Source organism: Artemia franciscana, chromosome 19 (genome assembly GCF_032884065.1).
Source record: "Artemia franciscana chromosome 19, ASM3288406v1, whole genome shotgun sequence".
NCBI classification, from domain to species: domain Eukaryota; kingdom Metazoa; phylum Arthropoda; class Branchiopoda; order Anostraca; family Artemiidae; genus Artemia; species Artemia franciscana.
In genome coordinates this window covers 13,049,140-13,074,753 of record NC_088881.1, presented here as the reverse complement: position 1 = coordinate 13,074,753, position 25,614 = coordinate 13,049,140, and the positions used below count along the sequence as shown (strand labels likewise).

At 35.1% G+C, this 25,614-nt stretch overlaps 1 protein-coding gene across 1 annotated transcript in view; it reads right to left on the bottom strand.

Annotated features, from left to right (window-relative positions):
* The window catches only part of LOC136039082 (protein jagged-2-like), a 153,548-nt gene that overhangs the window by 16,946 nt on the left and 110,988 nt on the right, over window positions 1–25,614 (bottom strand). Inside the window, exons 10-13 of the mRNA XM_065722566.1 lie at window positions 21,881–21,994; window positions 15,476–15,691; window positions 4,108–4,235; window positions 130–265 (exon numbers count right to left, since the gene is read on the bottom strand). Coding sequence (XP_065578638.1) covers window positions 130–265; window positions 4,108–4,235; window positions 15,476–15,691; window positions 21,881–21,994 — 594 coding nt within the window. The remainder of the gene's footprint in view (window positions 1–129; window positions 266–4,107; window positions 4,236–15,475; window positions 15,692–21,880; window positions 21,995–25,614) is intronic.

Below are 25,614 nucleotides of genomic sequence, written 5' to 3'. Positions count from 1 at the left end.
TCACTTCCTATAAAGCTCTGAAAACCAGTGCACCATTCCCACTCACACGGCACCCCTGATGAAAAGTGGAGCTTCAAAAAGGAAATGAAATATCCCCAGATGTTATTTTAAAATTTTCAACTTTCTTACCTTCGACGCGTTTGACTTGCTTTGAACAGTTCTTGCCTTCATATCCTGCTAAACACAAGCAGTGGTATGCCTTTTCAAGGGGAAAGCACGGAGCATCATTCATACAAGGGTTAGGATTGCAAAAATCTACATCAACCTAAAAATAAAAACAGAAAAGAAGTGCTACTTTGTACTAAAAGTAATCTCAAAGATTATGAGTACAAACAGTTATAGATAAACTTAAAAATTTCAGCTCCATATATATTTCCATTTTCGAAGAAATTAACTATAAGTGACAAAAAGCATATCCGTGTATAGTTTTTCCGGTTTTGTAAATATGTTTAAGCCATGTGATTTTCCTTGTTGTTCAAGCCAAGGGACTGTAAATTTACTGTATAGGGTTTCAGCTAAGAAGATTCCATCGGTGTACTTTTTACTTCAATCCAGCACCATTATCAGGAGTTTCAGGCTTTTTGTTTTGGTCACTATGGGCCGTGTTCGTCCTTTACTAGATTGTAGCTACGGCTGCAACCACGATATTCATGGAATCCCGCTATGGTTCAGAAACAGGTATATTATCCAAAAATTTGGAAAACTTAATATCATTACAAGAACAGATAAGCAATATGATCTATTTCTTGGAGATCCAGAGAAAATACAATCAATTTTCTCCCTAACTGTCTCGTTTGATGCATAAATATTGTTCTCGCCATGGTCTTAGTAAAACTAAGCTATTTATTATGAGTGCTGTTATCGTCCTTTTAATCAGAAGTGTTGTTTTGTAGTATTCTTTCGTTTATTTCCTAAACTCTTCTGTTTATATTCATGTACCTGTAGAGGCAACAAATAAAAATATATTATTATTATACGGTTGCATTATTTCTATGCATTATTCCTTTTAATTGGCAGGTGGGAAACAATTCTACTCTAAGGACAGTTATGCTTTTAGCATAAATCTGCGTTAAGAACAGAAGAGGAAGAAAATGAATGTTAAAAAAGAGGGTTCTTAGAACAAATAAAAGATAAAGAAATGAACATGAACATGAAGCAAATCTGCTGAATTGACAAAGAAATATAAAATAAAAGATATAAAAAAAATAAAAAGGAAAATAAAGAAGAAATAAGAGATAAAAAGTAAAGAAATGAGCATGAAGCAAATTTGCTGAATTGACAGCGAAATATAAAATAAAAGGTAAAATAAAAGATAAAAGATAAAGAAATGAGCATGATGCAAATCTGCTGAATTGACAAAGAAAATTTGCTGTACAAGCAGTTTGAAAGAAGAATGAATACAATTGAAGAAAAATGCATTACCCAAGAAACGACTGATTAACACTATGATATTATAATTATTATGGCAAAAATAAAATCTCAATTTGCAAATTTTTATTGGTAATAATAATTTATTGAATTATAGAACTTTTGGACAAGAAGTCCAAAAGAAGGTCAAAACGAGAGAAGTACAAGATAGGACAGAGGGGTATTTGGTGTAACAGAATTTGGGGCATTTGGTATTATCTCAAAGCAAGGACAGCCCCAAATTGGAAGATTTGTGTTTTAGAAAAAATGTTATACCGAAAAAGCATTTCATATGCATTAGAGGCTCACACTTTTAGTTTCTGGTATAGTTCTATCTGTGACGACAAAGTAAATTGTCGTCAATTTATGGTGCGTCATACAAAATGACGACATTTTGTATGAGAGCACCAAGCATGCTATCTTCCAGCCGTGTGATGGTGAAATAGTTATCCCATTATATTTTCCATCGAAAGAACGCAATTATGTTTTGTAAGAAGAAACAGAATGACGTGAAGTTTAACATAGACGTTGCCGAGATTACAACCGATTGAGGTAAACATCCGAATTTGTCTGACATGGATGGTTATACCGCTGAGCAGTCCAAGAGAGATCTTAGACATGAACTTAGATCAGCGTTTAATAGTTTCACTGACGGGATGGTAAACAAATATAAAACACCATTTAAAGAGCTTTTATTCCGTTATGAAGTTCAGCCTTTACACAGCCTAACCTTGGTTGTCTTATGAATCTTACGGAAAGGGATCCTTTTGTTTTGTCATTGGAAGAAGATGACAAAGTCCATTTTGAACAAATATATTTCAGCCTCAAAAATTTCGATGCCGTGTTTTGTTCTCAAAGATTGAAATCGTAAAGCATCAATGATTAATGTCATTCCAATGAACATGTTGGATTATGTTAAAAAGTGGATAAATTTGATCAATTCGTTTTAGCTAATGAACATAATCCCATAAGTGGACAAAAGCTACGAAAAATGATTATTGATGATCCTGAGGACTTGAAAAAGGTAGACTGGAGCTCGTTAGTCCCAGAATCTGGTGATAATGCCCAAGCTGAAGACAAAGAAAGTAAGGGAGATGAAGGTTACTTGGAAAATGCAACTGTTGAAGATGAATTATAACGAAGTCGATGATTCAAAGCAGAATCTGAAGTTTCCAACGATAATAACGATAATGAAAATGATGAATTAGCTGACGAATCAGATAAAGCCATCAGATAAAGATCTGGAACTACAACGGCCGAAGAAGACCATAGGCGCTTAGTTGACGACTATGAAGAACGGAAAATATCGTCAAAAAGGAAGAAAGGATTATCTCGTGATAACCACTACCCCAATTAAAAAAAAGGCAAAAACCTCCAAAGAAAGATAAACATAAAAGGTTAAGCAGAAACAATAACCTCAACTACAAGAGTTTTTACTCATCATCAAAGAAAAAAAGGGAGGACAGTGAGAGCTGAAGGTCACCGAAGAAGAAGAATATAAAGGAAACCGAAAACTGTATGTCTTCGCTCTGCTGCATTCGCTGTAAAGTAAAATGTAATTTAACTCAATTCAAAAGCGATCGAAGTTCAAAAACATAAATAGCAATCAACTCGAAAGTCAGTAAAAAAAAATCACACGAGTATGTGCGCACTACCCGTATTTGGGAACAAATTTGGGATATATATTTGCACTTTGGGAAGGGGGGGGGTAGGGTGGTAAAGAATAACGGGTCTACATGCAAAATGTGTTGAGTACAATTATTCTACATATTTTAAAGTAAGAATTGTTTTCTAACTTCACACTGTATAAATACATTACCCCCACCCCTCCCTCCTTAATGTTAAAATATATAACCCAAATTATATATTTCTCATCTATTCTATCACTTGTCCCTGTCTTATCTCATGCTAAGCTGAAAGAAACTAACGAAGAAACTGGTTCTACAGTGTGTCAATGGACGAATAACTTAACATAGGCGCTATAGCAGATAAGTACCGTTCATACTAATCCTCCTGAGTTCTTATTTTTCGCTGGTGCTTGGCTGAGAGTAAGCATGGCCGTCGGAATTTTTGTCATTGTTCACTCTTTACGAGATTCTAGCTATTGTGTTCAATTGCGCCTTATGTTTAAAGTGGTAAGTCGGCTGAGTTGCACGTCTTGAAAAAAGTGTCAGTCATTCACACGGTTTAATCAGAGGCGCCATTTGGGCAAAATCTTGGGGTGGGCATGAACTCCATCTTGCCCCCCCCCCCGAATCACTTCGTGTCGCGTAATCATCTAGGAAATGGGCATTTGACAGAACTCAAGAATTTTATTATGTATCTAACCTACTTTCAAAGTTTACAATGATTAATAGCAAATAGCATAATTACCCCAAGTGTCGTCAAGTAATTATGCTCTTTGGTTAATAGGCGTGCAGTAATTTCAAATCAATTGGACAGAATGGATTATGTTGGACATAATAGATCATTATGGCCGAAACAGGGCCCTTTGTGGTGGAAGCTTGGGCCCCCTGGAAAATCTGGGGTGGGCATTTGCCCACCCCTGACCCCCCCCCAAATGGCGCCTCTGGGTTTAATTCGAATGTGACTGACAGAAAATTTGAACAAAGGGAATAGGAAAACTTTTTCACAGCAATTGAAGCCGAAATAAGAGTATAAATTTCAAATCCTAATATAAGAAAAAGAAATATCAAATACCTCACAGACAGGTCCATTCCATCCCACGGGGCATATACACCTAAATCCGTTGATTGTATCAATACACTGTCCTCCGTTTTTGCATGGGTTGCTTTGACATTCGTCAATTTCAGCTTCACAATGCCGTCCTGAAATTATTAATTAAAAATAATAACTAGCTACGGCGCAACACTACAATTAAAAAATGAAAGCTGGAATCCAAGAGTAATTGCAGAGTCGTGATTCAATGTAGAAGATTTTTTTTCACTGAAAGAATATGTAAATATGAATCATCGTTCAAGAAAATGTTTTAATTATTTCAGAACCAGAGGCCTTGTTCATGATGCCTGTATACTGTCAACACACAAAACATATTGAAGTTAGCTATCACAACGCTTAGGTGAGATCCGTCAGTAGGTAAACTTATTTTTTTTTACAAGGAGATCCAAAATTTGTTCCATGAAACTTTTTCTGTTTTAATGTCACATAGACAGGCCCAGATTTAAATCTTTGGCACCCGTAGGCCCAAGCGTTTTGGCACCCGTAGACCTGATGAGATTTATAGAGGAAAAACGTGAGATTTATAGGGGAAATACATAAAAATATGGGGATAGTGGAAGCCCTGAACAGAAGGCAACAGATGAGTGATGAGCCAAAAGGGTTGCAAGAGAGAGATGATACCGAGCTCTTAGCTGTCATCCTTGGGAGGCACCTAACAGTTTATATGTAGCTACGGAGTTCCTGTATTGTTCCAAAATCACTTTTCTGTGAATAGGCAGCACAGCGGTAAAGTACACCTTGCACTTTGACGGTACACAACATCACTCCAGTTTTTGTTAAGAAAAAAAAGTCGCTCAGTCTTTTTTTTTCACCCCTCGGCATTATGCGAACCTAAGCACGGGCCTAGTAGGTCTATGTGTAAATCCTCACCCGCCCATGTATGGCTTAGCCAGTAAATTCTGTAAAAACATTTTTAAGTTGTTTTTTTAGACCTGAATATTTGTTTTGCCTCCCAATAGTGTCAAGAGTGCAATTGTATTCTTTGGTCTATTGCAATGAATTTTCAAAATTAAATGAAAAATAGAAAAAGAAAAAACAGAATCTGTGTCTTTGTAGAGCGTTCGATGAAACATAAATTTGCTCATAAATGTGTAAATGTATACAATTTACCATTTGGGTTTTATTGCCTTCTTCTGCTCGTTCAGGCTGTTAATAACTAGTCTTGACATCTCAAGCTTGCGGCCCTCGTATATGACCCTCGTAGACTTCTGTATTCATTTTGGACCCCTATCCTCAGTAAATTTTATTTCAAAATTATATGCGCACAAGTCATTGCAGGGCCAAGTCCACAAACTATGGTCTACCCATATTTGGCTTTCTTTTATTATAGCCCTAGAAAGAGGAATTGAACATCATTTCCGTGCAGCATACGATTTGATATATGGTCAGTCAAACGATTACCTAATACCAGGTACATATACAGTATTTTTGTTTGGTAGGTGAGGGGGTTACAAATAAACTTTAAAAACGCATCAAAAATTTGTTTATATGCATTTTTACGTTTTTACGACTCAAACAAACATTATTTGGGGGTAGCCTCTACCCCCGCGCAGGTTTTTACGAGTCATTCAAACATTTTTTTGGGGAAGGGGGGGGGGGTCAAGTCCCCTTATATATATATATATATATATATATATATATATATATATATATATATATATATATATATATATATATATATATATATATATATATATATAAATGTATATAGGAGATTTCTTCGTCTAAATGGGAAATAAAATAAATTTGGATCTAAATAAGTAGTGATCATCTCCAAACTCGTGTCAATTGGAATTGTTTCTTGCTTGATATTATCTTGAAAAACGCATTTTTATTTTATCGTTACTTTTAGCCGCAACTTACTTTTCATTATGTTGCTACGTCGACTGCAACCATAGTATTACTGGCTTCTAGCTATCTGTGACCAAATCTGCTATTTTATCTGTATATTTCCCTTGAAATGCGAAGGAAGTATAGATACGAATATAATTGTCGAATTTTAAAATTAATGTCAAGCTTTGTTTATTTAAAGATATGCACAGTTTGATTGTTATCAAATGTTTTAAGCAATACCATGTAATCATCATATTTCTTTGTTCTAGCAATATGATAAACATATATTCATACTGGCCTAATTAGCTTTGAGTAAATTGCCTAGTCCTATTGGCAGCACGTCTGCAGGGCAGAAAAGGGTGGTAATTACGCCACGCCTTGTATTCAATGTTTTCGACTGAGGAGGCTCAGAAATATTAGAAAAAAACACAATATTTGCGATAAATAGCCCATTTTTTGCCTTACCTCGGTAAAGAATGTTGTAGAATAATTATACTGGTAAGAACTTGCATTTTATCAAATGTTTTTTCTTAAAGCGGGGCACCAGCGAGAAGAGGGGCAACATGTCCCTAAATTTTATTGCCCTATTTCCTCTTATATTTTTTAAAATGCATTTTTGCATCTTCATACCTCCCCCGCCCCCGTGCATTGGTATCCCTGCATAAAGGACTGATAATACCAGAGGTTGTCCACTCCGCCATCAGACTGCCACTTGTTCTGCCACGCGTGCTATATTTCTCCAATGTGGGATGCGTACCGCCTGTTGTACGCCATTTCTTAACTTGGATAACCCCTCGGTGTGATATACCTCAAAGGATTATTTTTGCTACTCAATTGTCCGAATTCACTCATATCTCGTTTATCGATTTCCTTGTTGTTGATTAAAAGCATTTGCTCTTCATTGTCAAAGTCGGGGAAAGAGGGTGAAGATATTCAGCTTGAGACTGTTGGTCTGAAACAGTATTGCATAGATATGAAACAATAGATATGCGTGTGGAACCAGTGACAGATATCTTCTGTGAAATTTTTAAGTTGGATGTTTCCATTGTTTTTCTCGGCAATCGTCATTAGCTACGATTTTTGCTGAAGTTGCTTTAAATATTGTCTTAAACAGTACTGCTTTGCTCAGATACACTTGGAAAATTCGTTAAATTAAGATCAAAAGCTTGCTAAATGAGTACCATTGTTTTTATTAATCTTAGATATTGGTGAGTGGCTCACTTTTGAGATTAGATTTTTTGGCTTTTAAATTTTTAATTCTTTTAATCTTGATTTCATCTGCTGTTTTTTTTGCCGCGTTTTTAATTCTTTCAATTTTGGTTTTTGTTCGTTTTTATTGTTATCTCCCGCATTATTTATTTTCTTCACTTTGTTTTTATCTGGTTGTAGCTTTTTCTATGCGCTGAGGAAAGGAAGAGGTTGTCTCCCCGAAATATTCGTCTTGTTTCGTCCAGTATTTTCGTTGGCCTTAATTTCGTTGCTCCAGGAGGAGACTTTTTTACAGTTTAAATGGTAAATAGCGACGAATACCACACTGCCTTTCCAAATAAAAAAAAAACACAACTTGGGAACAATGGGGGGGTATTTCCAGGACAGTGGGGTTCAATTCTGTGGATGTTTCGGCCCTGTGTCCAGGGGCCGTCTTCAGCACAACACCAGAGAAGTATGTATTTATATAAATATAAAAACTTACATTAAAATGTGAAAGTTGAAACTAAAAATGTTTTTACAAAACTTTTTAAAACAGCCATATCATCCTTACTTCAACGAAGTTCAACCAAACTTTTTTTTTCATGAGTTTTTGTTTTATATGTAGTTGTGTCATTTAAATTTGAGAGGATTTTGTTTTCATAGTCTGTCGTAGCCATGACAACAAGTGAATTGTTTTTTTCTGCTTTGGTTATTATAATTGACGGGTCTTGGTGGACTTAACCTTTTTTGGCTGTTAAAACGGATATTTATGAGGCAAAACCTAACTTCATCAGGGTTAGAAACAGATGGGTAGTGTTTATGCAAATTGGTCTCTAGAGAGAAAACTGTATCTGCCACAGGAACTTCTGTGTTGGGTTGTTGCCTCTGAATTATTTGTCTTTATTATTTTTTTTCTATTGTTTCGTAAATGACGACTTATACTTATTGACGACATGACTGCCTGTCCATGGATTATTCTTTATGGTTGATTGTGTATGGCTATGCTGTTTGACCTATGTGATTGTATGGATGAGTAGGGTTAAGGCCTCATTCAAGTGCTGGTCTATAGTAATCACTAATTTAGGAAAACAGTCTTCCTTTTCTACTTCCGTCTCTTTTTTTTCTTTTTTTTTATGTGTTTGTGCTGTTGCATTGGTGATTTCTCTTTTCATGATATAATTAATACCTTCTAAAATATATCAAGGCTTCAACCATATAATAAAATTACCATTTGTTGAATTAATAGTCGGTAAATTCCTGGAGTAAACTTCTCATAATTTAAAGATGAGATATATTGCGGTAGTTAAAGCAGTAAATCGCTTACAGTTTTTAGCATTTGCCATGTAAGATTTAATAGATTGTGATTTCAATGCCATTTGGCTTTTTGCTTGCAAAGAGTATAATACAATTATCTTATTTTTTGCTATTTTTAATTGTACCTTTACAATTTTTATATTTCTTTTCACCTAATTTAGCTTATGCAAAATTATTGCTACATAACTACAAGTGAGATGTTTTACTAATGGTTTATAAAATTTATGGTCATCAATTATGGAATATTCCACAAGCAAAATTTTTAACTGTGTAAAGGTAAAGAAATAGACAAATGAAAGATAAAAAATAGTGCATATTAAGCAGGCACGTGCGTATGGGAATGAGGCACCCCTTACCCTGAAACTTGGAATTTTTCATGACCTTTTCTATGATTTTTTATATTTTCTATAAAATTCGTCAATTTTAGAATTTTTTCAAAGTTTTACTCATGGTTAATAATGCGTAGCCTACACGTAGACAAATAAATTGTAAAAATAAGTATTTGAAAGGGTATGCTCGAAGCAGGGCCTTATCCAGGGGGGGGGGGGGTGGTTGGATGATGGTCTGGTTTGACCCCCTCCCCCATCTCCCCTAAATTTCTGCCTGACTGGTACAAAAGTAACAAAAATGGCTGTAGGGAAATTATTGTTGCGTTTTTCAAAGTTTTTTGCACCCCCCTCCCAAACCAAAATTCAGGATGTGGCCCTGGATCGGAGTTTTTCTTATTTATTCACTTGCTAATACAGTAACAAACATAAAGAAACGTTACCCAAGTCAGTTTCTTTAGAAATAAAAGAGAAACAAGAGATTACTACCCAATACTTTCATGTTAAAGTGGACGGCTTTCACACCATTGGTCTATTTTTTTGTGGCGCATTTTCGTTAATTTAATATATATTAATTATTTATTATTTTCATCCACTCTATGTTCATAATATCAAAAAATATAAAATTTTGAGAGTAAGATATTTTAAGCTAGTAAAAAGGAATAAAATAACCTTTTGGTAAAAATTTTTAGCAACTAAACTCACAGTTTCTCTATGGTGGAATGGCCGTAAAAAAGACCGTACCCAGCGGGGGTTAGCTTGCTTAACACCCCCTCCCCCTCTTGAATTTTTTCCAACTCGTAAAAACGAACGAAAATGCATATAAATACTTTTTTACGCATTTCTTAAAGATTTTTTTGTATCCCTCCTCCCCAAAAAATATCCCCCGCCGATCAAAATTACTGGATATTCCCTTGGCCATAAATAGATATAAAAGATGAATTCTTGAACACGGTATTTGATTTGCACTGAAAACTATTTTAACTCACCTTATTTTACAATACTCAAACCCTTGTGTGTAATATGACTTAAGTATTATTGACAATGCCCAGATTTTAAATCCTGTTAATTTCTCTATCATTGCACGTGACACTTGTGCAAGATTTAAATAAGTAGAGAGCAGCTCATCACCTAAGGAATTGTTCTTGTAATATGTCTACTTATTTTATCGTTTTTAGCAGGGTTACTAATGCTATTATTATTATTATTATTATCATTAGAGGGTGTGGACCCACTATCAGTGGAGCGAGGCTCAGGCCTTCGAGGTCCATTACTTCTACACCCCAAAAACTAAGCTCTATTTATGGTTGGAGGGGGTTAACGATGTGTTTGGCCTCCCCATCCTAATACCATTCCCCCTACTAATACCATTCCTGAAAACTTTTTAGGGACGTTATCAAGGTCTGAAGATTATAGAGCACTTCTTTTGACAATTTGTTAGAGGTTTTGAGCAATATCCCTCCTCCCCCAATATTTTCCTAAGGATTGCACATATTTTATACCCTAAATTTATTTCATTTCTACAACACAACAAAAACATTCGTTGTGTAACAATATACAACTAAAACATCAGATTACATTCGGTATTTTTTTTATTCCATAACATTCATTTTTATTGAAAATTGTATTCAAAACTGTAGTAAGGAGCGACCCGGCTCAATAGTAACCAAAACTCTAAAAAATTGAATTTTGATATCAATAGCTACATAAAAAGAATCGCATTTTAATGCTGATTTTAAATATATAAGTTTCATCAAGTTTAGTCTTACCCATCAAAAGTTACGAGCCTGAGAAAATTTGCCTTATTTAGGAAAATAGGAGGAAACACCCCCTAAAAGTCGTAGGATCTTAACGAAAATCACACCATCAGATTCAGCGTATCAGAGAACCCTACTGTAGAAGTTTCAAGCTCCTATCTACAAAAATGTGGAATTTTGTATTTTTTGCCAGAAGACAAATCACGGGTGCGTGTTTATTTGTTTGTTTTTTTTTTTCTTTCTTTTTTTTTTTCTTTTCCCCAGGGGTCATCGTATCGACCAAGTGGTCCTAAAATGTCGCAAGATGGCTCATTCTAACGGAAATGAAAAGTTCTAGTGCCCTTTTTAAGTGACCAAAAAAATTGGAGGGCATCTAGGCCCCCTCCCACGCTCATTTTTTTCCCAAAGTCAACGGATCAAAATTTTGAGATAGCCATTATGTTCAACATAGTCAAAAACCATAATAACTATGTCTTTGGGGATGATTTGCTCCCCCGCAATCCCTGGGGGAGGGGCTGCAAGTTACAAACTTTGACCAGTATTTACATATAGTAATGGTTATTGGGAAGTGTACAGACGTTTTCAGGGGGATTTTATTTTGTTTGGGGGTGGGGCTGAGGAGAGGGGGCTATGTTGGAGGATCTTTCCTTGGAGGAATCTGTCATGGGGGAAGAAAAATTCAATGACAAGGGCGCAGGATTCTCTAGCATTACTATAAGAAAACAATGAAAAATAAACATGAAAACGTTTTTTCAAATGAAAGGAAGAAGTAGCATTGAAACTTAAAACGAACAGAGATTATTACGCATATGAGGGGTTCTAAAAATACTTTAGCATAAAGAGCGAGGTATTTAGGAGGAGATAAATACCTTGCTCTTTATGCTAAAGTATTTTTAGTAATTTCAACTATTTAGTCTACGGCCTTTCTGATTCAGGGGTAATTCTTAAAGAATTGGGACAAAACTTACGATTTAGTGTAAAGAGCGAGGTATTAACGAGGGTACAAATCCCCTCGTATACATAATAAAAATATAAGGTTATGAAAGTTTGTTACGTAAGTTAATTCTTAAGTTACGTATATTTTTTACTAATAAAAACGTTCGTTAAAAATTAAAAGTTCTAGTTGCCTTTTTAAGTAACCGAAAAATTGGAGGGCAACTAGGCCTCCTTCTCCACCCCTTATTTCTCAAAATCGTCTGATCAAAACTAATAGAAAGCCATTTAGCCAAAAAAAGAGTTAATATACAAATTTCATTTTAATAGTTTATGTGCGGAGAGCCAAAACCAAACATGCATTAATTCAAAAACGTTCAGAAATTAAATAAAAAAAACTAATTTTTTTAGCTGAAAGTAAGGAGCGACATTAAAACTTAAAACGAACAGAAATTACTCCGTATATGAAATGAGTTGTCCCCTCCGCAATCCCTCGCTCTTTACGCTAAAGTTTGACTCTTTGCCACAATTCTACTTTTTAAAACAATTTAAAGCTTTAGCGTAAAGAGCGAGGGATTGCGGAGGGGACAACTCATTTCATATACGGAGTAATTTCTGTTCGTTTTAAGTTTTAATGTCGCTCCTTACTTTCAGCTAAAAAAATTAGTTTTTTTTATTTAATTTGAACACAACTCGATATATATCTATACTACAAAATTCTGTTAAAAAACGTAAGATTTTACAAATGGTAATGTTTCAACGTGTTTTCAAGATCTTAGAACCTTACTTGTCGAAATTATTGAATCAAAAAAGCAGTTGGACTAGCTTAAAGCTTTATGCAAGTCTAATAAACAATATTGATAGTGTAAAAAGCGCTTCATGAGATGCTTAGCTGAATAATAATACATACAAAAATCATAGAAATTGATGCCAAAAATTATAATTATCTACTTCCTAATCAACTAATTAATAGAAAATCCCCGAAAAAATTCAGATATTGATTCACAAGTAAAGAAAAATGCACCAATAAAAAACAAGTACGTGACTTGGTATCTTAAAAACCTTCACTTTTTGTTATTATTTTAAAACCCAGTGAAGATGTTAAATATGTATACGAAAGACCAATGCTCCAATTTTCTTATTAACGGGCTTGGGAGTAGGCGGGATATAAATCCGGGGATATGATTATTAAAATTAATTATTCTAACACTAGGACAGCATCGATCTCAAAACCAGCCTGAAATCATTTTCTATTTAACTGTTTTACCAGGGAAATACACAAGGACTTATTTAAGACGAAGTCGAATATTTCAGTGGGGAGAGAGGGAAGGCGTACAAATAAAAAAAAATACCTGTACTATTGAGACAGAGTTATCCATAACTAACTATGATGAAACCAAAGAATCTTTAATGAAAGAAAAATTTTATTTTCAGTCTTGACTGAATTTAACATTTGCTAAAATTTACTACAAAATTAGATACCGTGTGTTTGTTAAGAATCTGGATCGAAAAAATTCCATCAAAGACAGGGTCTACTTTCAGATTTTCTAACTTAATTGAATTTAATATATGCTAAAATTTTATTTATGATTAAACGCCCTTTTTATTGAAAACCCTGACCAAAAATAGATCCCACTAAAGAAATAATTTTCCTTGACTTGTTACTTCCAGTTTTGGCAAATATTAAAATTCCTACATCCCAGAAATTGATCCAAGTGTTGTGTCCCTTATTTATTTAATGTATAAAAATTTTCTAGATAAAATATAATTCGCACTTCTTTCAATAAAAAAAAAAAATTCAAAAACAAAAATCCCAAAGACAGGGTGACGAGCGTCCTCAACCAGTATAATTTGCTTAAGAAATCTTTCTAATCATTTTGGACTAATTATACCAAAAAATGGTGCTGGAACCGCCACTTTTAGAAACTGGACCATAAGTCATAAATTCGAGCCACCAGTCTCATAGATTTTCGTTTTATATAGCAAAAATATAGCACAATAATATAGTACAATAATATATGAATAAACATAGTAGGCCTACTTCCTAATTTTCTCTGCCAGTTTTTATTATTTATTGCTGTTTGGCTTTAGAATATTGTTTATCATAGATATATACGAAAAAAAGTTTTTTTTTTCAATTGAACGAAATAAGAGACATCAAAACTTCGAACGAACAGAAATTATTACATATGTTAGAGGGGTTTCCCCTTCCCTATTCTTCACTCTTTACGCTAAAGTCGTATATTTCTACAAAATAATTATTCAAAATTCAACACACCTTGGTTTTCTGGAGTCGGTCTTAAAGAATTAGGGCAAAAAGTCAAACTTTATCGTCAAGAGCGAGGGATAAGGGACAGACCCCCCATATACTGAATAATTTTGGTTCGTTTTAAGTTCAAAGGTTGATCCTTACTTTCAATTCAAAAAGTTGTTTTGTATTTAATTACGAACCATCTTTCAAATCGTACCAGGAAATCCTCTCCCCGTCCCGTGTCGAATTTCGACTTGAAAGTTTTCCCCAGAAACTTTCCTAACCTGAGGAAAATTTTCCCCACGGAAAATCTTCCCCTTAAAAAATCTCCCCCCGAAAACTTTTCCGTATGTTACCCAATAGCAAATATGTAAGCAATGGGCAAATTGCATAATTTGCAGCCCTTTTCTCAAGGCTGCAAGGGTCATGTCATCCCCAGACACATAGGTACTGGGCCTTTCAACTATGCTGAACAACATAGTTATCAGAATTTCGATCGGATATCTTCGGGTAAAAAATGACGTGGGAGGGTGCTAATTGCCTCCAATATTTTTGGATACTTAAAAATTGCACTAGAACTTTTAGTTTCCGTTCGAACGAAAAAATCAACTAGGGAAGAAAAAATCAACACGCATCTGTGATTTTTCTCTGAAAAAAATTGCAAAATTTGATATTTTTGTAGATAGAAACTTGAAACCTCTGCAAGAGGATTGTCTGACACTCTGTATTTGATTGTGGGATTTTCTTTAAGATCACTTGATTTCTTAGGGGCTTCTCCTCCCCCTTCAAAAGTCAGGCAAATTTTTGCAGACTCGTAGGTTTTGATGGGTGATTTTTTTTTTGTATTTTTAATCGGCATAAAAATCATTTTTTTCATTTTGTTTTATTGTTATTATTTTATTATACATTTTTATTGGTCTAAAAATTCCTTTTTGGGCCGAGTCACTCCTTACTTATAGTTGATTACCACGTACTGTATGATATTAATTTTGACTATTGTTTTAGCCATTTGTAACTTGGAACACTCTAGGTGATCAAGCATTGCCAAATGGTAGCAGAAGATGGAATACAGGAGGAGGTGCCTGATTGAATTGGTAGAATGTCTCCGAACAGTGGTGGATCCAGAGGACTGGGGGGACCCCGAATCCCTTTTCCCGAGATTTTCTGGCACCCCCTTTCTTGTTTTTCTTTTTTTACGCTTTCTTTTAGAATAAATTTGTCAATTTGGGCAATTATTGGCAACTTTGTCACATTGGAACCCCCCCCCCCATTATTTTGCTCATTGGCGCCCTTGTCACATTGAGCCTCCCTAATATTTTGCTCTAGATCCGCCCCTTGCTCCAGATGTGCTATTTAGGTCTGTGTGGGTAAATCATAAGGTAGGTAATTCCTGTTCAATTCTTGCTACAGGATTAAAATCAGATAGAAGGAATATACCATTTGATTCCCGATTCCATGCTCTTTCCTCACATAATGGTTAATGTAATTGTAATTTTTTCTCAGTCCTCTCCTCACCTCCACCCACAAGATGCTCGATCTTGAGTGATTTGAAACCAATATCTTAATATTTTTTTACCACTAAACAGACATAAGCTACAGAAATAAAATAAAAAGGAAGCTAAAATAGAAGTCTAGAAGTGTGCATTACACAGTTCCAGCCGAAGAATAATAATGGATAACAGATAGTAATCATGGTATAAATGGTGAGTGCAATTGAAAAGTACCTGTGTAGCCAGGTAAGCAGACACAGTGATAGTCAGCGACAAGATCAACACAAGTGGCACCATTACTACATGGATGATCCCTGCAGTCATCTAGGTTCAGCTGACACTTGAAGCCTCCCCATCCTTTGAGACAGTTACACTCGTAGCCTCCAGGTAAGTTTGTACAGTTATAGGCGTTAATACAAGGCTTTTCCAATGTTTCACATTCGTTCACGTCTAAAAAAAAAGTGCAATAATATGAAAATGAACCTTGAGAAATCACTGAAAATGTAGCACGAAATGCAAGAATAAATTGTTAGATCATTTTTCCATAAGTATCACCCTTCGAAAATGACGAAAATAATTCATAACGTTGAAAAAAAATGATTTCTTTCAGAAGCAACTGTGCCTCACTCATAAATTTATCATTCTGAATTTTTTATTTACTTTTTTTTTATTAAGACCCTAAACAGAATCTTTGGTAATAGCAAAACTGTACAACTAACAAACACTAACAGCTAACAACTAATGTAAAAATAGCAAAACTAACAACTTCACAAAAACACAACTTCTTCACTCTTATAAACACACCCAACATTCCGTTTTTTTCTTTCTGTTATCATTAAGAAAGCACAGCTTAAGATCACGGTTCTAGTTTTTATTGTCACGCATGCATTTTTAGCTAAGAAGGTGTTAATGTGTATTTTTTTTCAACACGATAGGGTTGCATACGCGATCAACCAAAAACTACATAAGGGTGCAACTGTTCCGCAACAGGTCACCTCAAATGGTTCCGAAGGTACCGGAAAGACTTTCTATTCCAAAATGTGCTGCCTCTTTTTGCTTGCAGAAAAAACTGGGCACTCTCACTTGCAACAATATTTTGTATATTTTTTTTTCGCTCTACTGTAAAGTCTTTGTTTTGTAAGTCATGACCTTTACAAGCCTTTTGTAAGTATGTTAGGACCATCTTGAACAACAATCCTTCAAACCCCTACCAGTTGCGATAATTGGGGGGGGGATGTTTCCCCCAGATCCCCCTTAGATTTGATCTTGAAAAATACCTTTTATGGGAATTTGCGCTAAAAACGCTTTTTTGGTATTTTCATTGAAAATGTAACAAAGCACCACAACTAACCTCCCTTAAATTTCGAATAATACATTTACCACCACCCCCTCCCCGTTTTCGCATAATGCACAATGAATTCTGATGGATATGTTCATGATGCATATATTTGAGAGAAATCTAATATTTCACTTGATGTGTTACAAATAATATCAACAAGAATTTTGTGCGTTTTGCTTGATATTGTACTGCTCTTGTCTCCTATATATCCGTAATATTACAAGAAATCAACTGCCATGGGCACCCATAAGGGAAGCAGGGGGCTCCAGCCCTTCCCCCCCCCCGGCTGAATGATGCCACCTTATATTTGTATTAATTTAAAAAACTTTTTCCCCAAAACGAGTTTTTCAAGGAAAGTAAAGAGCTCAATTAAGCCAAAAGTGGGCAGAAATGAAGTCAAATAAGCTTCAAAGCAAAAAACTACGACAATCACTATCAGTAAATAAATGAAACTCAAAACGAACAGATATTAGAATAAAAAGCCAAGTCAAACTCAAAACGAGCAAAAATTAGCATTAGTAGGGCTGAATGTTGATTGTCAGTTTAATATACACATACTGATATTTATTCCTTAAAGTCTTGTTTTTTATTTATTTAAGTAAAAAAATGAAAATATTTAAAACGTATTTTGTTTCAGTAAAGCGCAAATTTCAATTTTCAAATTTTCAGTAAACACAACTATTTATTCTACTTTCTGTTCGTTTTGAGTTTCATTTAGTTATTGATAGTGATTTGTGGTAGTTTTACGCTTTAAAGATTACTTGACTTATATTTCTGCCCTTTTTTGGCACTTTAATTTTCTTTTTTTGCTTTTTTTTAATTTGCTGTTTTTGAGCACTTTAATTTTCTTTGAAAAACTTGTTTTGTGGGAAAAAAGTTATTTTAAAATTAATTTCTGTTCGTTTTTTATTGACACAATCAATTTTAGTCAACTTTAGTCATAGTCAATTTTATTGACATAGTGAAAAACAAATATTTTATTGCTTTTTTTTTCTAGAAGAATCCATAGTTTGGCTTGCTATTTGTATGTTGGGAGAAACTTTTTTCAACATTTTTTAATCCCGAAACCAATAGTATTTTTAATTTAATTTTATACCGCCTCAAGTTGATCTGAAAAATAAAACTTAATATCATTCCCGAAAGATTCTGTCTATGGTCTTTGACAACCTGAATACACTTACACTATTTATTAATCTGAATTGTAAGAAGAGAAGTAGTAATAGTAGTAGCCCTGATAACTGCAAGTTAATACCCCCAGTCGTTCTCGATATATTGATGGAACGTCTTATTGACAACCGTAAACGCAATGCCTTTTTATTTAGTTTTAAAGTAACATTTAGCTTTATAGCATAATGGGCCAACGGCATAACTGGGGGAGGTGGTTGGCATGCCCAATAAGACATGGACATAGTTGCTTAACATATAGTTACTCAACCGTTCTAGTATGCTGAACAAAATCATTGTCTCAAAATTTTGGCTGGATGTGTTCGGAAAATGAATCGCCTTGAGAGACAGGCTGATTTTACTCCAATCTTTTTTTTCTCTTAAAAGGGACACTAGAACTTTTAATTTTGTTTTGAATTAGCTCCTTTAAATGTTTCAATAATATTTCTAGCTACTATAGAGCAGTGCTGCCTATCATATTGCTTATATGCCCTTTGAAAACCAGCATGCACACAGTTTTTTTTTGTTTAATTGAAATTCCCTCTAAATTCTAAATGCTTCTTAGAAGTCTCCCCTTAATACTCTTAGCGTCATTAGTTACGGTAACTGTTGTGGTAGTATTAAAAGTATACACATAGAACCTTCTGGCTAGTTCAAAACCCCCCACGACTTACTCTTAAGGTATAACTTAATAATATAAGTTGTCCTTGAGACATTGCTTTGTTACCTTTTCCCAAGTCCACATTCTCAGAGTTTGTTTTGATTTAGATCAGCGTCCGCCTAAATATTCCTTATATTGGATTACTGAAGACATTGTTCTATGCTCTTTGGACTATTGGTTACAAAATGGCTGTCTCGCAATTTCGATTGAGCATGTTTGGGGAAAAGAGGCTTTCATGGAGGGGGGCTATTTTCCCTTCATCACGTTTGGGACTTAAAATGGAATTAGAACCATACATTTTTAATCAAATGAGCCTCCTCTGATCTCTTCTGTAAAAGTATTACATACCCCCAGGGCATAACTTACAACCCTTACCCCCAGACTCTGGGGGATTGTGTCAACCCCAAAGGCCTTGTTATGTGATCTTTGAACTATTTTTGAACAAATGGCTCTCTTGAAATGTCTATCGGATGCCTTTGAGGAAAATATGACGTGGGAGGGGGGGTATAGCTAGCCTCTGATAAATTTGACTCTTGAAAGGGCACTTAAACTTCCGATTCCAATCCAATGACCCCCCACGAAGTTTTTACAACCACACTTTCCATAAAAACCTTATATTCCCTTGGGGCATAACTTACATATCTTGCCCCGAGGGCTCTGGGGGAGGGAAAAGGGTCTCATCCTCAAAGACATAATTTCTGGACTTTTAAACTACGTGAAACAAAATATCTATCTCAAAATTGTGATTGGAACTGTTTGGGGAAATGATGGGTGGGGGGGTTGTCTCCCTCACATCCCATTTGACTATTAAAGAGGGCAACGTCCCTTTCAATTCTCAGCCGAATGAGCCCTTTCGGAAGTTTCTACGACAACAAATGACCATCTTAAAATTGCAATCAAATACATTTGGGGAAAATGCAACGTGTGGCTGTGGGGTGGGGGGGATATCTGCCCTCTGATCACTTTGACTATTAAAAAAAGCACTATAACTTCTGATTACCAATCCAATGACCCCTCCCCGAAGTTTATGCGACTACCCTTTCTATAAAAACCTTATATGCCCCAGGGTATAACTTACAACCCTTGCCCTGAGGGCTATGGGGGGATTTCATCCTCAAAGACATAATTTCTGGACCTTTCAACTACGCTGAACAAAATGTCTTTCTAAAAATTTTGATTGGATGTGTTTGGAGAAATGATTGGAACAGGGGGATGGGGGGTTGACCTCCAATTACTTTTGGCTGTTAAAAAGGCCACTAGAAATTCTGATTACCAATCCAAGGAGCCCCCTCCAAGGTTAGTGCGGCCACCCTTTTTATAAAAACCTTATCCACCCAGGGCATAGCTTACAACTCTTGCCCTGAGGATTGGGGGGGGGGGCTGCCATCCTCGAAGTAATAATTTCCGGACCTTTAAACTACGCTGAAAATAATGGTTGTCTCAAAATTTTGTTTGGATGCGTTTGAGGAAATGATTGGCGCGGGGGATTAGCGCTGGTTGCCCTTCAATCACTTTTGACTATCAGAAACGGCACTAGCCCTCTCAATTTCCAATCGAATAAGCTCTTTGTGAAGTTTTTATGACATTTCTTCCTATAAGAAGCGCCCTGGTAAAAAAAAAAGACAACAAAAAATAAATAAATAATACATTGTGCCGACATCGCTCTTTACTTACGCAGCGCATTACTATTGCGCTTCCTATGATATTTTTGTTTTTTGATTTCTATTATACAGTATTAGAAGTACCAATCAGAACAGAACCCCCCCCCCCTAAAATTCAGCTTATGGGCGCCCATGCCAACAGCTTATGTACATTTTTGGAGACCACATTAATTCGTAATAGTTTTTGAAGAGTGACAAATAAAAGCAGGAACATGTGAATATTCTTTAGTTTTATATTTTAATTTTTGTTACAGCAAAACTTAAGGACTTGCTCTAGACAGAGAGGTTGTTGTACCTTTTTCCAGTTACCATTATTTGAGGGAGGATAGTACGGCACCGCCCTATCTTGATTAAAGAGATGACTGGGGTTTTAACTTAAGACTGTTTTATTAGAAAAGAATTTTCCTTTACTGAATTTTCCCTTTTAATTTGTTTTGTGACATATCCACAACACAAAGGAAGTAACAGGGTGAGAAAGAATATATACACACATATTTCTACCCACATTTCCATTTAAGCCGACCAAGGAGAATGCGCCCAAGAAGTTTCGGAGGACTTCTACTATCACTAAGAGTTCCAGTTAAAATCACTAATAAAGAGGATATGTTGGGTGCAGTGATGGCTAAATAAAATTCCAGTGACTAGATCTATTGGATTTTCCTGGGCAACTTTCCATGTCCGGTACAGAAAAAAAAATACAGAATGGATAGCGGCTTCATGAACTCTGAAGGTTAGAACATTAGGTTTACCATTCAACGATTAACGAGGAAGCATTAAAACCTCAAGCTAATTTACACCAACTATACACTGCTAATAAGCAATCACGTCTGCACAGGACCGTTTGGACAGGAGGTGAAGAATCACATCCCTTTCTACGCTGGATCTCCAGCAAGAGTAATAAGAAGAGATGAAGAGATACATTGCTAATCCATTTCACTGTTCCACTCACCTTTCGAAACCCAGATGAAAAAGAACTTCTAGAATTATCTATATTTCAACCTAATTTTAGAATTTTCTTTGATGTTGCAAAAGGAGTTGAGTAGGCTAGAGAACTTCTATGTAAATATTGAAGTAAGCATACGAGACATGTAGTTGAGGCTTCCCTTGTATAAAATTTAACACTTTACACTTAGGTAGCTTATCTCTAATAATAGATGGTCCGATACTCAGAAACTTTTTTCATTATATGTTCACCTTTTTGGGCTTCTTTATTTAATCATAGAGTTTATGTTAAGACAAGTGAATTATTTGTTACGTCAAATTTCGAACCTTCTTCTCATTCATAAGAAAAATGTTTTATTTAAAAAGTGCAGTCATTCAAGCTTTGGCATCCCGATCCTGATACCTAGACTAATCAATGAAATAGTACAAATTTTAACGACTTTTAAGTTAACAAATGGACAGATAAAAAAGGCATTTATTTCTATTTTACTAATAATCATTTCTCTGTTAGAATAGCTACATAAATAATCTTTGCCATGGCCTACATAGAACACATAATTTTTTGATATATTTAATCAAATCCTACAAAAATAAATAAAAGTTATTTTTGAATACTCTTCTGACTAAATCAAATTCAAGGAACATTGGATGGTTTATTTTGGTTACCTATTATAAGCAAAAATTAACAAGGTTAACTGAAACCCACAGATTTTATACTTATCCTGCTAAAAATTCTCATCGTTTGTGATGTGAAATTTAAGCAAAAATAAAGAACTAAGATACCAATACAAAAGATGGATACCAGAATTTGCAATTTTTTTAAAGATTTTTTTTTATGATAATTAGGAAAGGTTGTCTCTTGAAAAACTTACCATCTTGGCACGAAGGTCCAGTCCAGCCCTCGCGACAAAAACATTCAAAACCAAGATGAAGGTCCTTACATGTGCCACCATTTTGACATGGATTTGATGAGCATTCGTCAACATCTGGAAGATGAATTTACAGTCAGGCTAAAAGCTGAACTTGACGCTGTTTATAGATGAGGGTCGTATCCATTCAGGGGGAGGGGGGTCATTTACAAAAAGATTTTCGGGGGGGGAGGGGGCCAACAATCTTTAAAAACGCATCAAAAAAGTGAGTTTATATTTGTGTTTGTTATGTTTTTGCGAGACGGACAAACATTTCGGGGGGGGCCTCAAACCCCGTACCCCCTGGATATTGCCTTGTTATGGAGATACCTTCGCGCAGAGGGAAGGTGGTAGAGAAATATTTATGCATATTCCTCCCCACCAAGATTAATCCAAAACCCCTCCCCTCAGAAACTTAAAAATAGTGACCTAAAATAACTTTTGTTCGATTCTGACCCGTCCCCTCTTCGGAAAAGCTCTCTAACAAAAAAAGAAATGTCCCTAATATATAGACACGTGTTTTTTTTATTGTTTTTTCTTAACATTTGAATTTATACATTTATTTATTATACTTTATCTGGGTGTTAGTTTTAATTCTGCAGATTTACTTGCAGCATTAAATTTAGTTCGTCACTGTAGAAAGGTATCTCATCGTCATGATAAGTAAAAAGACAAGCAAATTATGCATCTTTTTAAAAATCTGGTCCAGTGTATTTTTTCTAGTTTTTTTTTCGAGGATTTATAGAAAGTATTTGTCAGTAACGTTTGCAATGTCATTTTTTCCAAAAATCTAATGTTACTACGCTTCTAGAATTTATTTTATTATAATTGTTAAATAGAACTAAATTCCAAGCTCAAGTTTAGCGAGTGCCCGCATCAAGACCGGATGTGGAAGGGGGGCCTCGTAAGATTATAACCTCGTAGGATTTTGAAGTAAATTTATCCTTCCAGCTATAGGATTACTTTGTAGGTGACAGATTTTTGCTTCAGTTTCTTCATCACCAGAACACTTTCTCCTTATGACTAACTGGAATCATCTCATCCATTAAAACAAGACTTTTGAATTTTAACTTTGGATATCGACCTGTTATAACACAGTGGAATGATGATCTATTGAGCAACACGGGACAGAAGGGTCGCACCTAAGGATAGGCTTGTTACTTATCCCTGTAAAAACACCCAGTAACTGAAAGGTCAAATCGACTCCCTGAGCGCCAGCAATGGCCCTGGAGAATATTCTCCTTTATCCTTTGGATATTTATTTGTTACAAAAAGACAACAACCTTTAAAAATTAAATCTGAATCTCAAAAAAATTTTTAGAAAGTTTTGGGGTGCTGCAACTGTGTGTATACTAAAGAACTTACTTGCAATAGCAGTTTACAATCCAGAACTGAAGGCCCTGCATTCGATATTTTCTAGCTGGATTTAAATAATCGAAATTTAAAACCTATTCTCCCATCTATATGAAAAAAGAAAATACTTTTAATAGATGTACCTGCAAAGGATAATACTTTTTTGTCAATAATCAGTTTGTCGATTCAGACTGTTCCACAAAGGGTTGCAAACGGGAGCATAGGTTAGGTAGTTTGAAATCACCGGGAGGATCTCTCAGCGCTCTCTGAAAAGCAGCACTTATTTTCTGTTCAACTATAGAGTTTAGTAGCAGCTGAGTAAATGTTTTAAAAAATTAATTTGTTTAGTTCGAAGTTCAAATCTCTAATTATCTTGCAGACGATCCAGATTATGCATTTGAAAAGGAAAGATCATTAGGTCAGGCCAATAAATTTGTCTCGACATGTATTGTGACTCAAAATTATAACTGTATAACAGCATGCAATTCCTGTAGGTTAGTGTTTATATTCAACACGAGAAAAGTTTTTAAACAAACAATTTGAGAAGTCTATGTGTTTAAGCGTTCAATAAAATAAGTCTGAAGATGACTAACCCTTATTTTGTATTGACATAATATTTTTCGTTTGGATTTATTTTCTACCTAAATTAAAAATTCTAAATTGACAGTAAAAATATCACGAACGGCAACGCTTCCTTCCGCTTTTGAAGCAAAAAAAAAAATTGAAATTTGCAAATTCGATAAACATTCAAGACTCGATATATATATTTCAGACTTATCTAATAAGTAAATATGACATTTTTCCCACTCAATTACATACAATAATACGATATAATACGATACGATAATACGATACGATACGATAACACGATATAAAAATGGCACTGCTTGTTAAAATTGGAACTATTACCAGCATTAGAGTTTTCGAATAATAAATTGGGTATGTATTTTTATTGGATAACATTTGGATGTATTTATTTTCAAATAATTACGTTTGATTTTCACTACTTTAAAACAAACCATCATTTTCTCAATATTTTTTTAATAAGGCTGCTTTCACAACACGTACGTAATTTTTGATGCTTAATGGTTAAGTTAAAGAATAGGATAACATTCTTGCAGAGCCATAACTGGCACAGATGGTGTCAATTTGACGTTCCTGTTGTTGGGTCTGTTTTACAGGAACTGATATCAAGCATGTAGTTCAGCTTTGCAGCAGCTGGAATCCGACCCCTAGCCCCCTTAGACCCCTGTATTGGCAAGTGGAGCCCCAATCGACTTGAATACCAAAGGTAAGTGGTTGGGTTACGTTTCGTTAAGTATAACTTTTCATGCTTAAGTTCTTTCGCACTAAACTAACATAAAAAGCCACGAACAGTCATATTAGTCACGCAATTCAAAAATTTTAAACTTGGAAAGGAGGTTCAAGCTCTGATCAGACATGAACTACAGAGCTGACTTCTCCATAACCCAGCACAAACTTACATAACGTATATATCTGTATAGAGCTGAAGTCTACTTGGAACTGTCTATTTTAATGACAAAATATGCCCCGTAAGATTCGATGCGCAACTTATAGTCTTAAATGTTATTGCTAAAAATAGAACAGTATAGTGAGAAAGTACTATAAAATTAATCAGCATAGTATGAAAAATACTAAAGGTAAGTGGTTACGTTACGTTACTTTAAGTATAACTTTTTCATGCTTAAACATGTTTTTCCACAACAGGCTAACGTGAAAACCCATAAAACCGTCATAACTGCCCTCAAAGATCACCACAATCGTCATAACCAAGCTATTCAAAATCTAAATTTGGGGTGAAGACTCAAGCTCTGAACAAGCATAAATGGCTTTCTAGGAAAAGTTGATTAACATACATAAACTTAACGCAACATAAACCTACGTTAACATTATGTTACAGCTCAACTCTATTTGGAACTGCCTACGTTACGGACAAAACGCGCACCAGAAGTTTTCACAGCGAAACCTACAGTCTTAAATTATGTTAGTGTGAAAGGTTGAACTATATAATGTCAAGCACCACAAGATTGATCAGCGCTGAAATCCTTCCATAATCTTAATATAAGTCCCTAAAAATGTCATTTCGATTGGAATAATTTCTCGGCGTCTACCCTAAATACAACCAAAAACATGAACCAACAACCAAAATCAACGTGAGACAGGCACTGATAGAGACAGTGATTCATCTAGATCGCAAACTGTCGCAAATAGTGCACAATCCTCGGCATGCAAATGAATCACATTTCGACTTGAAGATAAGACAACATCTCGGTGCTTATTATTTCTATCACCAATACTTTTTACACCCTGTCGGGAAGTTATTG